Here is a 17,500-nt window from a genome sequence, read left to right on the forward strand (position 1 = left end):
AGTGAGAGAGAGGGAGAGAGAGAGAGAGGGTGTGGTATGTCAATACTGCATAGAGGAAGCGAATTGCCTATTACACACAAAAATCATAAACATATAAGGTTTCGTGAATACAAAAGCATATGCTTACCTGTAATTATATCTATATTTAACTCTTTCACTTTCTACCTTGTCTTATCTGTTTTTCCCACCCTACTTTTCGCCATTTATCTATCTATCTATCTATCTATCTATCTATCTATCTATCTATCTATCTATCTATCTATCTACCTATCTATTTCTCTCTCTCTATCTATCTATCTATCTATCTATCTATCTATCTATCTATCTATCTATCTACCTCTCTCTCTCTCTCTCTCTCTCTCTCTCTCTCTCTATCTATCTATCTATCTATCTATCTATCTATCTATCTACCTACCTATCTATCTATCTGTCTGTCTATCTATTTATCTATCGATCGATCGATCGATCTGTTTATCTATCTATCCGTCCTCTATCGGTCTCTTTGTATGTGTGTGTGTGTGTGTATGAATATATATGTGTGTGTGTGTTTACCTACTCACACACACACACTCCCACACACATACACAAGCATACCCACACACACATAATTTATGCATACATACGACATAAATACCTACATTTATACAAACACGCAAACACACACACATACATACACACACACACAAACACACACACATACATACATACATACATACATACATACATACATACATACAGAAACAATGCCTTTACGTTGCATACATATAGTAGTACTCACAAAACTTCACAAATCTGAGTCATATATTAGAAAACACTCCAAAACATGCAGTTAAACAGACAATTATATATACAATTATGGTTTAGGGAGGAACAAGAATTGCTTACGGGTATTACCTAATATGGAGAGGTAAAGTAAAGGGGGTGGAATAGTTAAGAAGGAGACGAACGTTTTTGATTCAAAGTAACGAAGGTGAAAATGAGTGGAGGAACAAACAGAGACAGAGACAGAGAGACAGAGAGACAGAGAGACAGAGAGAGAGAGAGTGAGTGAGTGAGTGAGTGAGTGAATGAGTGAGGTAGAGAGAGACAGAGAGAAAAACCCATACATATAGGAATACATGCACGCATGCATATATATATGTATATACATACACACAAACATGTAAAGACGTACACTTATCCATACGTATAGACAAATACACGCACACACACACATACACACTCTCTCTCACGCAGCACGATATATATATATATATATATATATATATATATATATATATATATATATATATAGAGAGAGAGAGAGAGAGAGAGAGAGATAGAGAGATAGATAGATAGATAGTTTAGATAGATATTATATATATATATACATACATACATACATACATATAAATATATATATATATATATATATATATATATATATATATATATATATATATATATATATATATATATGCATATATATAACGCATTATGTATTATTTATTATATATCATATATATTATAATATGTATTTTATCACTGCGTGCTTGGATTTCTAGAGGCAAAATCAGAGACTCAAAACAGATAATGGAATGAGATATTTTTAGCGTATAATCACCGAAACGATTTTGCACATACATATATACATACATGCATACATACATACACACATATATACATAAATACATATCTATATACAAATATATATGTATGTGTGTGTATCTGTACACATATATATATACATATCATTGCTATTATGCTAAACTGTCGTATGTGCAAATTTAGCCAAATGCGTTTTTTCCAATATTCTGAGTTCGAATTCCGCCGAGGTCGACTTTGCCTTTCATCCTTTCGGGGTCGATAAATTAAGTACCAGTTATGTACTGGGGTTGATCTAATCGGCTGGCCTCCTCACCAAGAATTTCGGGCCTTGTGCCTAGAGTAGAAAAGAATATTTATCTTTGCTTGTAAATAGCCGGTTGTTTTAGTCAAACTTGCCTCAGATGCAAGATATCAAAAATTGTTCAACGGTTTTGTTATGGAATGGTGAAACTATTTTTTTTTGTTTTCTAAAAAAAAAAAAAAGCAACGTTTTCGATTTACGACACTTTTGCATAATAGCAATGACATAAATAAATATATATATAAATGTACACACACGCGGGCGCACACACTTATGCACATTGTCACATATACAGATATGTATATAAATCCGTATCTACATATATGTGTATGTGCATGCGTAAATCTGTTTGCGTTTCTGTGTGTTCGTGTATGTATGTGTGTGTGCGTGTGACCGTGTGTATATAGGCAGAATAAAAACGATCCTTAAAACTCATTTCGAGTTTTCTTAAACCTTCATCAGAGATCGTATCTCTTTATCTTATCTCAATGAAGAAAAATTAATAATTTATAGCTTTTTGTTGCGCATTTCTAGCATTATATATATATTTCTCATGCAAGATTGTTTTTGAGACCATTGTTAATTGATTAGTCACAGTGTCTGCACATGCTCTATCATGCAAATTATATATTATCATTTCAGTTATGTCTGCTGAGTTAGTATGCCCTATGTCCTATAAATAGCAAGAAGCTATTAGTCGTTCTACACGGCATACGAACTTATCAGCTGAAGGCGGCATCTTTTTAATCGATGGTGTAAAACTTGAGAAACTCCGACTTATTCCGTTTTTACTGCTCATGGAAAGATCAAATCCTGTGGTTTAACCTATCACTACGTTTACTGTTCACAATGATATTATCAAAATAAGCGTAAGTCACTTTAAGTTTCAATTATCCAATGACGGTACGTAATGAAATTATTAATAAATTAGATCACGCCACTGTCAATGGAGGCAATGTTATGTAAATTAAATATAAAAGGGAGATGCTTAAAAATACATATTATAAGCTAATAATCTTAATCTCGAAACTTAGGTACTCTTAGTTTGAGGAGATTAGAGGAAACCCTTGTCAGAATCTGAGGAACTTGATGATGCTCTGCATCGGCAAACATTATACAGTTTGATTCCTGATAAGTTCGTATGCCGTGCAGAATAAAATCATCTGATGTTCCAAGACTGACTGACTACTTCGTCTTCCGGGGTGGGCAGAGATTTATTAATTCATTAGCACGTACACACGTATATGCCTCCACATACGCACGCACACGCGCACACACACACACACACACACACACACACACACACACACACACACACACACACACACACACACACACACAGAGGTAATGACAAAATAAAATAGAATTGAAAAGACACACAGGCAGACAGACAGGTAGACAGACAGGTAGACAGACAGACAGACAGACAGACAGATAGATAGATAGATAGATAGCGAAAAGTAGGGTGAGAAAAACAGATAAGACAAGGTAGAAAGTGAAAAAGTTAAATATATAATTACAGGTAAGCATACACTTTTGTACTCACGAAACCTTATATGACAGACAGACAGACAGACAGACAGACAGACAGACAGACAAACAGACAGATAGATACATTTCTTTTATTAGCCACACAGGGCTCAACGAAGATGGGACAAATACAATGTAGAGCTTTTCTTTTTGGGAGGGGGAAGGAAAAAAGGGGGGGGGTCGATCAAAAGGGATCGTAGGAAGGAAAAGGGGGTAGTTCGATCAAAAGGGATCAGAAAAAAAAAAAAAAAAAGGCCGATCAATAGGGATCGTGTATCACACAGTAATGTTCTCGTCGAGGGGAGGACAGTTTAGGTTTGGCCGTGGAAAGAAAAGCCTACGGAAAAGACCACGGTAACCTTGGTCAATATTCTCATTGAAGAAACTATAACAGTAAGTGACTCTCTTTTGCCTTTTTTTTCTTGGATTTTTTTTTTTTTTTTTTTTTTTAGTTCATAGGGTTATGCTCAAGATGGCTCCGTCGTTCACACGTGCCATCCTTGCTACATTCACCCATCTTTCTTTGAAGCATTCACTAGACAAGACTTCCCTTTCTACTCTCACCTTCCTCTTCAGGTGATACTTGAAGAAGTTGATGAGAGATTGCCCAGAGAGGAAAGTCTTTGTCTCTAGACCTTTCAGACGCGTCCACCATACATATTCTTTCGCCATAGCCACAAGTACGATGAAAATAGCTCTTCCTTCCCGTTTAAAAGAAGGAGGCGCGACAATATTCACGATAGACTCGGCTGATAGACCGACTCGTCCCACACGCGATAGCAGTTGTTCGACGTAAGCCCACAGCTCGGAAATGGTGGGACACTGTACGAGTACGTGCAGAACGGTTTCGTCGCTCTGCCGGCATCTCGGACAGGTCGGCCCCGTGTTTCTCGAGCCATGCCTGTAGAGCTTATCCCGAACGGGTAGTGCTTCTCGATAACACTGCCAGGCCAGGGATCTCTGGAAGTTGTCCATAGGTCCCGGTCCGAAGGTCGTCTTAAACAGGCGGGTCAGGTATTCCTCGTCGACGCCCAGGTTCGCCCCGAGATCGTCGTCGTACCTTCCCTCCACTAATCCACTATAGAATGCGTTAGTTGTGATGCAGTCGCTCAAGGTTGACCCGGGTTGTTGGAGTTGCCGAAGAGCAGCGCGACACTCGCGGTGCCATTCGCCCTTCCTCGGCCTCTTCTTGATCCACGACTGCAGTTCGGTCATGGAGACGAGCTGCGGGAAAGCGCGCCGCACAAACGGCGACCACACCTGTTCACCGTTGTCTACGTAGAGCCGGAGATGTCGCAGTCTCAGCGCGTGTCTGCGCATCATCAACCACGGCATGCCCAGTCCTCCTTTTAACGGGTGTTGGCAGCAAACGGATCGCCTAACCATCGGAACGCTTCCTTTCCACAAGAAGCGGAAGAGGATGCGCTCCAGTTTGGTGATGGTAGGGTCGGGACCAGGAACGACGGTCAGGCGGTAGTAGATGACGGACGCGATGTACGTGTTCGCCACCTCCACCCGACCTTTCAGGGAAAGCTTCCTTTCGGCCCATTGCCGGGCTAGAGTGGCCACCCTTCTCGTTATCTCGTCCCAGTTCTTCTCCGTTTGGAGGTCTGGACCGAACCAGACCCCGAGCAACTCAACCGGACCGTCAGTCCAACGCCCCACGACAGAGGCACTGCTTGACGGCATGAGCTTGCTTCTCCAGGTGCCGAGCCGCAAGCCCACTGACTTATCCCGGTTGATTTTTGCTCCCGTTACCGTTTCAGATGGATAGATAGATAGATAGATAGATAGATAGATAGATAGACAGACAGACAGACAGGCAGACAGACAGACAGACAGGCAGACAGACAGACAGACAGACAGATATATATATAGTTAGATAGATAGATAGATAGATAGATAGATAGATAGATAGATAGATAGATAGATACAGAAGTTAGAGAAAAAATGCACCGAATTATTGATGATAAAACGTAATAAATGAAACAAAATGTTTATGCAATTTACACGGTTTACTTTTTCTGATGTTCATGCCTTTGTAATGAATGAGATGTCATAATTTTGCAATTTCATAGCTAACTGTTGTTGAAAATGTGGGTATACTTCAGAGTTTCGTAAGTGGATGTGCTAGACGGGAGGTAATAAATGGAATGTTCATTTTTCTTCAGTTAGTAATAGTAATATACATAGATGTAAATTACGCCTGCATATATAAGCATGGTCAGTATTTCTCAATGAATGTAATCATTATATCTGTCAGCTGTTTCGTAACTGCCTGTCATTGCATTGATATGGGGGGAAATTTTTAAATTCGGTTGATGATCACCGGCATATGTAGCTCTATGATCATTGAGAGATATTGAGATGTAACCAGAGACACTGCAGTGATGCTCGTTTTCTTAAAGCTATTTCCGCTTGCCCTATATAATTTTTTCTTCAGCATGAAGTCAGTATATGAATTGTTTCTGGATTCACAGGTAAAATCATTTTTGTCCTTATTTAAAATGGAATTCTGAACCTTTAGGCAAATTGAGACGAGCCATAACGAGGTGAAGTGGTGAAAGCTGGAGAAACGAACTCTGACAGGAGACAGGCAAAAATGTGTGTTGTCTCTTGTAAGGCAAGGAGAGGAAAGAAACATAGCCGCTGGTCACGTGTGAGCAACGAGAGAGTCAAGGAGGAAGGGTGAAGGAGAGAGAGGGAGAGAAAGAGAAGGGGGAGAAGAATTAGAGAAAGGGTGGGAGAGAAAAACAGAAAGAAAGAAGAATAAGAGAGGGAGAATAGAGATAGTGATAAGATAGTTACAAAGCGTCGCATCAGAATTATTAAGATAAGACTTACTTGGAAATGGATGCGTGGCGTTCGATCATATAATAATGTGTATATATATATATATATATATATATATATATATATATATATATGCATATATACATACATATATGTACATACCTACAATATACACACATACATATATGCACACACACGCACGCACTCACACACACACACACACACACACAGACATATATGCATGATTTTATGTAGATGTGTATGCACATTTCCCTGCTATTTCGCTGCATAATGATATGGTAAGTTAATAATTATTATAATGGTTTCAAAATTTGGCACACGGCCAGCAAGTTCAGAGGAGGGATTAAGTAGAGTACATGGACCCGAATGCTTGACTGGTACTTGCTTTATCAAGCCCGAGAAGATGAAAGGCAAAGCCGAGCTAGGTCGAATGTGAACAAATACCGCTATGCATTTTGCTCGTCACGCTAACGATTCTGCTAGCCTGCCACCTTCATAATAATAATAAGCAATATTCTTTCGAACCTTGGTACAAAGCCACCAAATTTTAGAGAAGGGAGCAAGTCGATGCCATTGACCCTAGCGCTTGATTAGTATTTCATTTTATCGACTTTCGAGAAGGTGAGAGAGAAAGCTGATCTCGGTGACTTTAAAACTTACTGTGTAAAGATCCAGAAGAAATGTCTCAAAGCATTTTTCCGATGCGCTAATGATACTATTTGTTTTTTTACATCCTTAATAATAGTTTCAAATTTTGTTACAATGTCAGCAATTTTATGGAGAGGGGAATAAGTCGAGTACGTCGACCTCAGTGCTCAGCGATCATTTACTTTATCGATTCCGGGTAAAAGGCAAGGTTGGTCTCGGTAGTATTTGAACTCAGAATATAAAGAGGCGGAAGAAATATCGCAAAGCATTTTACGGACGCTCTAATGATTCTACCAGCTCTCCACTTTCTTATTAACTCTTTCTTTTATATGCCTGAAAATTTTTAGTTGTGTGTGTGTGTGCGGGGGGGGGGGGGGGCAGTTGATTATATTGACACCAGGCTCTACTGATACTTATTTTATCGACCCCGAAAGGATGGAAGGCAAAGTGAACGTCGAAAGAATTTGAATTCAGAACGTAAAAACAAGCAGATTGCCGCTATGCATTTTCACTGGCGTGCTATCATTTCTACCAGTTCGCCGCCTTTCTCCGCCTTCTAAATAAAAAGTGTTGCTACTACCACTGTCATGAAATTCCCCATAAACACCACCAAAACGTATGGTGTTTTTAATGCTGCTGTCATTCTTATCTTATTTAAAATAATATTCAAACTAGACTCCAGCTGAATATGTTCCAAAGTAATATGAACTGAACCTATCAGCATTTTCTATCCTTGGTAATGGGAATGATATTACTTCTAATGAATTTCATTATCAGCGCTGGTTAGAGCACAGGGTTGACGTATGGTAAAAACGAAGAATATCACCGTGACGGAGAGGGCTGTATGGAGAGAGGTATATAGCGAGCTTTGGTTGCGTATACATGTGGAAGAAATTTTCTGGGATGTGAATATTTTTAGAGTGGGCGAGTGTTCTACATAAAAAACAAGGAAAGGGGAAATGCTAGATTTAAAAACTAATGGAAATGGGATTTATAAATATATGTAAAGTTTGAATGTGCACTCTTGCATGAAGGTCGACATTCTTAATACATCTTAACACATCGTACCTCAACACGCCATACATAGATGTTTCTATATGCGTGTAAATAATTATATATACGTTTCAAATATATATTTTAAAATTGACAGAAATCTGTAAAGGTAAGCATCTATATAAATATACATATACACATATGAATATGAATGTTTGAGGTTCGATTATAAGGAATAGAAAAAATATTAAAGATAATATTCTACGTTTGTGTCTCAGCGCGAACGCATGCATGTCTGTAAGACGTAAGATATATTGAACGGATAAGAAAACAGAAATGCATACAGACAAGAAATTGGCATAAACATACATACACACGCACAAACACACACACACACACATACACACACATACATACATACATACACACATAACATACACGCGCATGCACACGCACACGCATGCACACATACATACATAATAAAAGAAGGAAAATGCACACAGTTTACGCAGTTAATATATTCTAAATGAAAGAGTATTGTGGATGTCAACTGGTTTCACTTTCGCTAATCATGACATTGAAATTATTGTAATTTCGTATTTTGTTAAGATTTTAGTCCATCTTCTTGTATGAAAGTTTGTGGATGAATCAAAAAGTACAAAAATATAAGGGGACGTAATTGGAAATTGTCATTACTCGGGACACCAGGTTCTTGCTATTGAAACTTCAAAATTTATACTTCAGATCAATTATTTCCTATCTGATGACACCTACTGTCGACATTAATGAGAAATTGCGATGGGAACGAAAGCAGCCCCTGTTCTTACGAACTTAACAGATCATCTCGAATTCACCTTATATGAAGTGTTACTTCAGAAATATGTGTATCTATTTCACGATTATATAAGAGAGAACTGGAAAAGATATCTGGATGACTGCTTTATCATTTGGGATGAGACCATTGCTAAACTTTTGGAATTTAAATCAATATTAAATAGTTTAAACCCTAACGTATATATAGTAAAGAACAGCTCCCTTTCTTAGATATTCGGATAAAAAATGTCAATAGCCAAATTGTAATTGACATTTATCATAAACCAATGGACTCGAAGCAATATCTATTTAGCTCATGCCACCCGAAACACACTAAAAGAAATATCTCCTTTAATTTAGCGAAAAGGATTTGCACAATAGTGCCTGATGACTCGGAACCTCCGTCTTCAAGACCTCAGAACAACACTAACTGAGAGACACTATCCACCCTCACTTAAAGATGATGGAATTAAATGTGCCAAGAAAATAGGTATTAAAACACGAAGGGAGACAAAACGAAACAACACCCCTCATCTCAAAATACTACCGTATATATCAACTCACAACCCTAGAAACAATGAGGCATACACCATCATTGTACAAAATCTACCAATGCTTACTAGGGATTAAAAAGTGAACAACGTTCTGAAAACGCTTAAATTCATCAAATGTAAATAGCAACCCAAATTGTTGAAAAGACTTCTGACAAATTCAAAGTTTCACACAACAACCTCGGAACGAATGGTTAAAAAATGTGGATGTCCAAACTGTGGAACATGCTCTCAACCTACTGTGTGTATGAGGGGGGTGTCTACAACTATAGAGGCATGGTTGTGTGATAAGAAACTAGCGTCACAACCATGTGGGTTCAGTCCCACCGCGCGGCATCAAGGGCAAGAGTCTTCCATAATAGCCACGGGCTGACCAAAGTCTTGTGAGTGGATTTGTAGACGGAACCTGAAAAAAGTCCGTTGTATGTATATACTTTGTGTGTGTGTATGTATAAACACATACATACATACATATATGTATATATATATATATGTGTGTGTGTGTGTGTGTGTGTGTGTGTGTGTGTATATGTGTGTGTGTGTGTATGTATGTATGTATGTATGTATGTATGTATGTATGTATGTATATACGTACATGTGTGTATGTGTGTGTGCCATTATGCTTGTGTTAGTCCCCACCACCGCTTCACAACTGGTTTTGGTTGCAGTAAAAAGAGTTCGATAGAATAAATGCAAGGCTTAAATATATCTACTGGGTTACATTTTATTCGACTAAACCCTTCAAGGTGGTGTCCCAGCATGGCTGCAGTGTAAAGCCTGAAGCAAGTAAAAGATAAAAACTTATTGAGCGTGGTAGCAAGAAAAAGAGAAAGAGAGAGAGAGAGAGAATGTTGTTGACAGTGACACTTTGTAGTTTCAGCCGAAACTTCGAAGTTACAATCAGCAATATTCTTGTATAATATGATAGATAGACAGCTGGATAGATAGAAACATAGATATTAATGTTTGTTTTTATGTTTAGTTATGATAAAAACAATTTTACAATAATTCGATGGGCTACTCTATATTTTTGAAGAGTGTAAATTTATTATTCATATACAAGAATAAAAAATAGATAGATAGGTAAATAGATAGAAAATAGATAGATAGACAAACAGACAGACAAACGGATAAACGTGTTAGTTCTATTATGTTTTTACTTCAGTGACTTCTTTGTCTGCATTTTTGCTCCATTACTTTCTATTTGAGTCATAGTTTTTTAATCATCTACAACGAAATACCTAAATGTACATAAAAACATCGCGACCTACATATTCACTTTGTTTTCGTGTCTCATATTCACTTTGTTTTCGTGTGTGTGTATAATATAATATATATCTGGATATGTTAAGGGCATCTCCACAGATTTTCCATAGAAATTATACCCAGTACCGGTTCTATAGAAAATCTGTGGAGATGACCTTAACACCTGATTTAAGAGCACTGCTAACATAGTAGTGAACGGTGTTGACTTACAAATAATGTTTAATATACTTTGTAGTATATTATAGTTACATAACGAAATAGCGTGTCGCTACCAGTTATTAATATATGTATGTATGTATGTATGTATGTATGTATGTATGTATGTATGTATGTATGTACATATGCATGTGTGCAAGTATGTATGTGTGTATGTATATAAAATCAAAGTCTAGAGATAGCGTACTCTGAATGAAGGTAATGTAATGAAGGTAATGTAATCCGATGGTAGAAAGAATTCCGCGAATTAGGTACTCCAAAGCCAGTCGGAAGGACGGGGTCCGTGTGAGCATGCTGTAAATAGTTAGGGAGGGTATGACAGGGTGTTTTACGTTTCGAGCATAGCTCTTCTTCATAAACAGGAGACAGAGGAAAGTCCAAGAGAAAAGGAAGACGGAGGAAAACAATTACACCAACAAACCACATGTAATTACCTTTTTGAATGTATGCATGTATGTATGTATGTATGTATGTATGTATGTATGCATGTATGTATGTATGCCTGAAGGCATGCATTCATGCATGTATGTATGTATGTATGTATGTATGTATGTATGTATACGAATAAGTGGACAAACAGAAGAAAAGGCCACTCAACACATTTAGTAGGAGTTACACATATTATTTACAACTGTATGATTCGGTTCCAAGCTACTTCAAGTTTCACAGGCCCCTAACGGGAGCCTGACTCTTTCAGGAATGTGTGTGTGCGTGCGCGCGCGTATGTATATATATTTATATATATATATATAAATATATATATATATATATATATATATATATATATATATATATATATATATATATATATACATATACGTACATAGATACACATTATACGCACGCACACACATACAATATATACATATGAAATTTACACTCACATTACTCGCTTTCTATAGCTTTCTCTACTTCAATGTACATGTCAATTTGTTGTCATTTCCTGCTTAATATTTTATAGGAATTAACTAAGAAGCCTTAGTAGAATGAAATTTGAGCTCTATTTCTAGCTCTATTTCTAGGTCTATTTCTAGCTCTATTTCTAGTCATCAGTGAGTCCCTTTCCTTTTTCAATAAACCGTAAAGCAACTGCCTACACCACCCTTCCTAAAAAGAAGCAAAAACATGAGACTATCTGTTTAAATCGTTGAGGTAGACCCCTAGATCAGAGTTTTCCCATAACTGTTCGAGCACTACATTATTCAATTTATGCAATAAATCGTTTACAGAGACTGCAGATTGTAATTTCTCGAAGGTTCATCGTCCACCTAAAATCTCTTAATTGTTGAGCGTTCGATTGTAGTTACACATACTGTCCTAGTGTGTAGGCTTGTTTATTGCTGCTTTGCTTATACACACACACACACACACACACACACACACACACACACACACACACATATATATATATATATATATACACGAGGTAGTATCAAAAAGTTCCAGGACTAGTTATGTTCATTAAAAATAACTTATCTACCTAAGTTTTAACGTAATCTTCGAAATAGTCACCTTGCCTGGCAATAGACCGGTCCCAGCTTTTCTGCCACTTTTGGAATCCAGTCTGGAAGTCGTTTTCCATAAGTGAGTCGTGGACCTTCTGCGATTCGCTCTGGATCTTGACAACGATGTTAAAACGGCGACCTTTCAGCTTTATTTTCATCTTGGGGAAGAGATGGAAGTTCGTAGGTGCTAAATCTGGCAAATAGGGTGGGTGCAGAAGCGATACCATGTTTTTTGCAAGAAATTCCCGAATGAGGAGAGCTCGATGACAAGGTGCATTGTCGACGTGAAGAATCCAATTCTTCGCGCTCCACATATCTAGTCACTTTCGCCGGATGTCCTCCCTCAAACGTCGCAGTAGGACTCTCGATTGACGGTCTGTTTCAGGGGACGAATTCTCGATGCACAATACCACATTTCCGGGATCGACGCTCGTGGCAGATCTCCCAGATTACGCATCTTCTTCCAGAGACGTTCTTCTGTTTTTGAAACGCCCACGTCATTCGAAACATTGCGTACAACCCATTGCCATGTCACTGTAAGCTTGCCGAAGCATGCTCAATGTATATGTGGCAGACTTCCTAAGTTTAACACAAAATTTCATGTTGGCTTTTTGTTCCTGTCCATGGCAAAATTGCAGACTACACTATACACGTGATCACAAAAACACAAATTTCACAACTTTCAAAGTAAACACAGCGCTGTCACTCGGCACACTGCCTCATGAAGCTTACAGCTAGCTCTCACTGCGTACGCGCGCGCAACCGTGTGCTGCCATCTGTTGGTGCGCTACACCTTATATACCACCATATATATATATATATATATATATATATATATATATATATATATATATATAAGCACACTGGAAACGAACGGTCAATTCATGAACAAATACAAAAAATACAAAAGTCGAATGGACGTTCACAGTGTACATATGAGTTTGACGCCTAGTTTGGCTCTCGGCGAAAGTGTAGACGGAAAATTAACGTAAAAATTATACAACAGGAGTATTTTTCCGGAGGCGGATGTCAGCTAAGTGTTCAGCGAATCTATCGGCTAGACGGCGGCCGGAGTGTCCGACATACAAAGACCTCCGAAGAGTACATTCTATGCAATATATGACGTTAGTAGGGGTACAAGAAAATGCGTCTCGGGTGTGCACAATGCATTGGTTAGTTTCAGTGAGGGAAGTGCGTTGGTGACGAAAGGGCAGGAGTGGCCTGAGAACTGGAGCAAGAAAAGGACCCGCGGTGGGCGGAATGGGGGAGGGAAGGAATGGCATAATATCATTGAACGGGGTGGATGGCTGAAATTGTAACGCGCTAAGCAAAATATCCCTTGACGTTCTGAGTTCAAATCCCTCCTACATCTACTTTCCTGTCAGCTTTCCAAGCTCATAAAATATTCTTTTCCAGGTATGTGGTGAACGTGTGTACACGTCAGAAATCTTTGTTACATTTATACACTGACTGTGGGTGGGAGAATCGATAGAAAGCGCCTATGAACATTTAAATTCCCCAAATATCTGCCATATTGTACTTCATCCGCATTCATATTTTTCGTAAATGGTTTTCCATGGCTTTCCTGTTGCTACTTTCGTTGAACCTATACTTCTTGTTAATTTGTTAGGACTTTTATAGATATTCCATAATAAATATCTATTTGTATCACGCCACTGATGTGAATTGAGTAGAAGTTTAATATTCTGCCATTTTCCGATTTAGTTCTATCCTAATTTTGAGAAAATTCCAATCCATTTGGATAAAAAGAAAAAAACTTCATTAATTCGCTTGAACGCCAGTATGGATATCCTGACCTCCACCAAATGTAGAGCCACATTCGATTAATTCTGCTGTACCAACTAAGAGCTTAATTACTTTGCATTGATGATTGACTGTACTACTAGACTTGAGTAACCAAGTAGATCTTTTTCAGGAACCTGTCCCGCCTTCCGTCTCATATTTTAATCCCTCATCCTCTAGTATTGTGCCGATCTCCACCCTCGAAGTTTGTAGTCTTGTGAGTTGCAAGGCGACCTCACTAGTACTGGTCGCATGAAAAAAAAAAAACAAAAAACAAAAAAACAAACAAACAAAAAACAAGTAAACTGCTTGAAGATAAGAAAGGGATAGAGCAGTAGAAATCATTCCAAAGCAGATATTGGCGCACAGAGCAATCCTTAGACGCGTCTGATTCTATCAAAACAGTCCAGCCCATACCAGCATAGAACACAGACGTTAAATGATGATGATGATGATGATGATGACGATGTGGAGAAGGAGGGGGAAGATGATAATATAAATACATTCTCACATATATGCTTATACATATACATACGTACACTCACAAGCAATAATTCATTTTAAAAACTTAAAAAAGAATATTTTACTTCATTTATTTTTAACCTACATGATTACCTGAAAGTATACGGCACGCTATACAAGCTCGTTGGTTCAGTGTATTAGCAGAGGCATGAAACTTATAATAGTTGGCATTTAAATCCGGTGTGTATTAAGTAATATGCATGCCTCATTGGATTGAGTTTTGATCCCACTAATAACGAAACAGTACACCATACATACATACATACATACATACATACATACATAAAGTAACAAACTGAGGAAACGAAATCTTTCAAAGGGGTGTGTTAAACATCTACTTAACTAGAACGTCAGTTGAATGCCATATAAATATTGGAATAATGCAATTACAAAGATAAAATAAATAGAGATACCATTGACAAACCAATAATTTATTTATTTTATAATATTGCATGTTATACTATGACTATAATATAACATAATATTATATAACATAAACAATTATTAAACAATGGTTTTTTAAAAATAATTGTTTATGTTATATAATATTATGTTACAGTATAGTTGTAGTATATCGTAATATTATAATATAAATAAATTATTGGATTGTCAATAGTACCTGTTTATTTAATTTATCTTTGTGATAACATGTATATATTTATATATAATATCATATATAATACATATATATATATTTCATATATAATATACGATATCAATATCAATATAATATCAATATCAATATATATATATATATATATATATATATATATATATATATATATATATATATATATATATATATATATATATACAGGGTGGAGAAGCAAAATTTACAATGAAAGTTAAGTTGTTTTTTTTTTCAGCAGGCACTAAGTCAATTGTTTTGAAACCTAGCATATAATGGATGTCAGAATCATACCTGACACTATTATCCTTACCTTTTCAGAGACTTTTGCCCATGTGAGTAATCAGGAAAGCAAATGTCAAAGAGTGTGTGATTTGCTGAATGCACTCGTCACACCAAAGGAAATTTCAAGAATAGTTGGAGTGCCCATAAAGACTGTTTATAATGTAAAGAATAGAATGGCTATAAGCAAAACTATTACGAGGAAGTCTGGAAGTGGAGGAATCAACAAAAAACGTACCAAAGCTTTTATTAAAGCTCTCAAATCCAAAATCCTAGACGATGCAACCGATTCCATGAGAAAAATGGCAATTGAACTTGAGGTAGACAACAAGACCATTCGAAATGCAATAAAATATGATTTGAGGTTAAAATCATCCATAAGAACACCAAAACACTTGTTGACAACAGTTATGAAGGAAAAGAGATTGGAAAGGTGCAAGAAAATTATTACATGTTTCAAGAAAAAGTCCTCCATTGTAACGATCTTTTCAGATGAAAAGATCTTCACTGTCGATGCTGTTCTGAAGCGCAGAAATGACAGATCTATCGCAAAACCGACAGCGGAGATTAAGGGGACATTCAAAACAAAACATCCTGCTCAAGTTATGGCTTTTGGTGTTGTGGCTTCCGATGGAAAGAAAATGCCTATAAAATTCTACAAAGCTGATGAAAAGATCAATGTTAATACTACAAGACTCTGAGATACCAGGTATTGCCATGGCTTGAAGCAAACTACGCAGATGGTAATTATGTACGGACACAGGATGGTGCTCCAGCCCACACAGCTAGAAAAATACAAGATTTCTGCGAATCCAACTTCAGCAATTTTTTGGAATCATGCTTATGGCCGCCTTCTAGCCCAAATCTAAACCCTCTGGATTATGCTATTTGGGGCGTTTTAGAACATGCTAACAATAGAACATCACACAGCAATGTCGACTCTCTTAAAGATACTATTAAAGAAGAATGGGAGAAATTTAAGGAACACGTGTGCAAGTTTCAGGAAGCGTGTGAAGGCAGTTATTGAAAAAGAAGGAGGACACATGGAATAAAAACATTTTCTATGATGTAAATTTTCTTGTGGGAAATAAATTCTCATGACCTTCAATAAACTAATTGGTCATACACTGTCTTTCAATCCCTGCCTCAAAATATTGTAAATTTTGCTTCCCCACCCTATATATATATATTCTTCGAAACGCCGGGGTTTTAATGGTGGCAGCTGATGAAGGGGATGTTTCTATGTGGCCTGCTTGTTTGTTGCACCTTGTTTACCATTTTGTCCATGTTCTTTTGCCACGTCATGTACCCAGTTATGTATCTATATATACATGTGGATGAAGGTATATACATACATGTACATATATATGCATATACTCATATATTGTTTATATATATATATATATATATATATATATATATATATATGTAGAGGCGCAATGGTCCAGCGGTTAGGGCAGCGAAGTCGCGGTCGGAGGATCGCGGTTTCGATTCCCAAACCGGGCGTTGTGTGTGTTTACTGAGCGAAATCACCTAAAGCTCCACGAGGCTATGGCAGGGGTGGTGGCGACCCCTGTTGTACTCTTTCGCCCAAACTCTCTCTCATTCTTTCTTCCTGCTTCTTGAGTAACGCTGCGATGGACTGGCGTCCCGTTCAGCTGGGGGGAATACATACGCCATAGGAACCGGGAAACCGAGCCCATGAGCCTGGCTAGGCTTGAAAGGAACGCATGAATAAATAAAAATTAATATATATATATATATATATATATATATATATATATATATACATATATACATACAAGCACACGCTTGTATATATTCATACCCCATTGGATTGAGTTTTGATCCCGCTAATAACTGAAGAGTACATTACACATACACACACATGCATACACACACACATATATATATATATATATACATGTATGTATGTATATGTGTGTGTGTGTTTGTATTTAAAGTGTTTGAGAAAAATGTGTGAGACTGTGTGCATGTGTAACGGAGATAATAGTTGTTGAGTAAAAAGAACAGAGATTTG

The 17,500-nt window shown here is 37.3% G+C and overlaps 1 protein-coding gene across 1 annotated transcript; it reads left to right on the forward strand.

Annotated features, from left to right (window-relative positions):
• The first annotated feature begins 15,452 nt into the window (after positions 1-15,452).
• On the forward strand, positions 15,453-16,160 carry LOC106882239 (uncharacterized). Its single transcript, XM_014932844.2, has one exon. The coding sequence runs from the start codon at positions 15,453-15,455 to the stop codon at positions 16,158-16,160; it is 708 nt and encodes a 235-aa protein (XP_014788330.2).
• The last annotated feature ends 1,340 nt before the right edge of the window (positions 16,161-17,500 follow it).

The sequence above is a fragment of the Octopus bimaculoides genome, chromosome 2 (assembly GCF_046866305.1).
Source record: "Octopus bimaculoides isolate indiv1 chromosome 2, ASM4686630v1, whole genome shotgun sequence".
In the NCBI taxonomy this organism is placed as follows: Eukaryota; Metazoa; Mollusca; class Cephalopoda; order Octopoda; family Octopodidae; genus Octopus; species Octopus bimaculoides.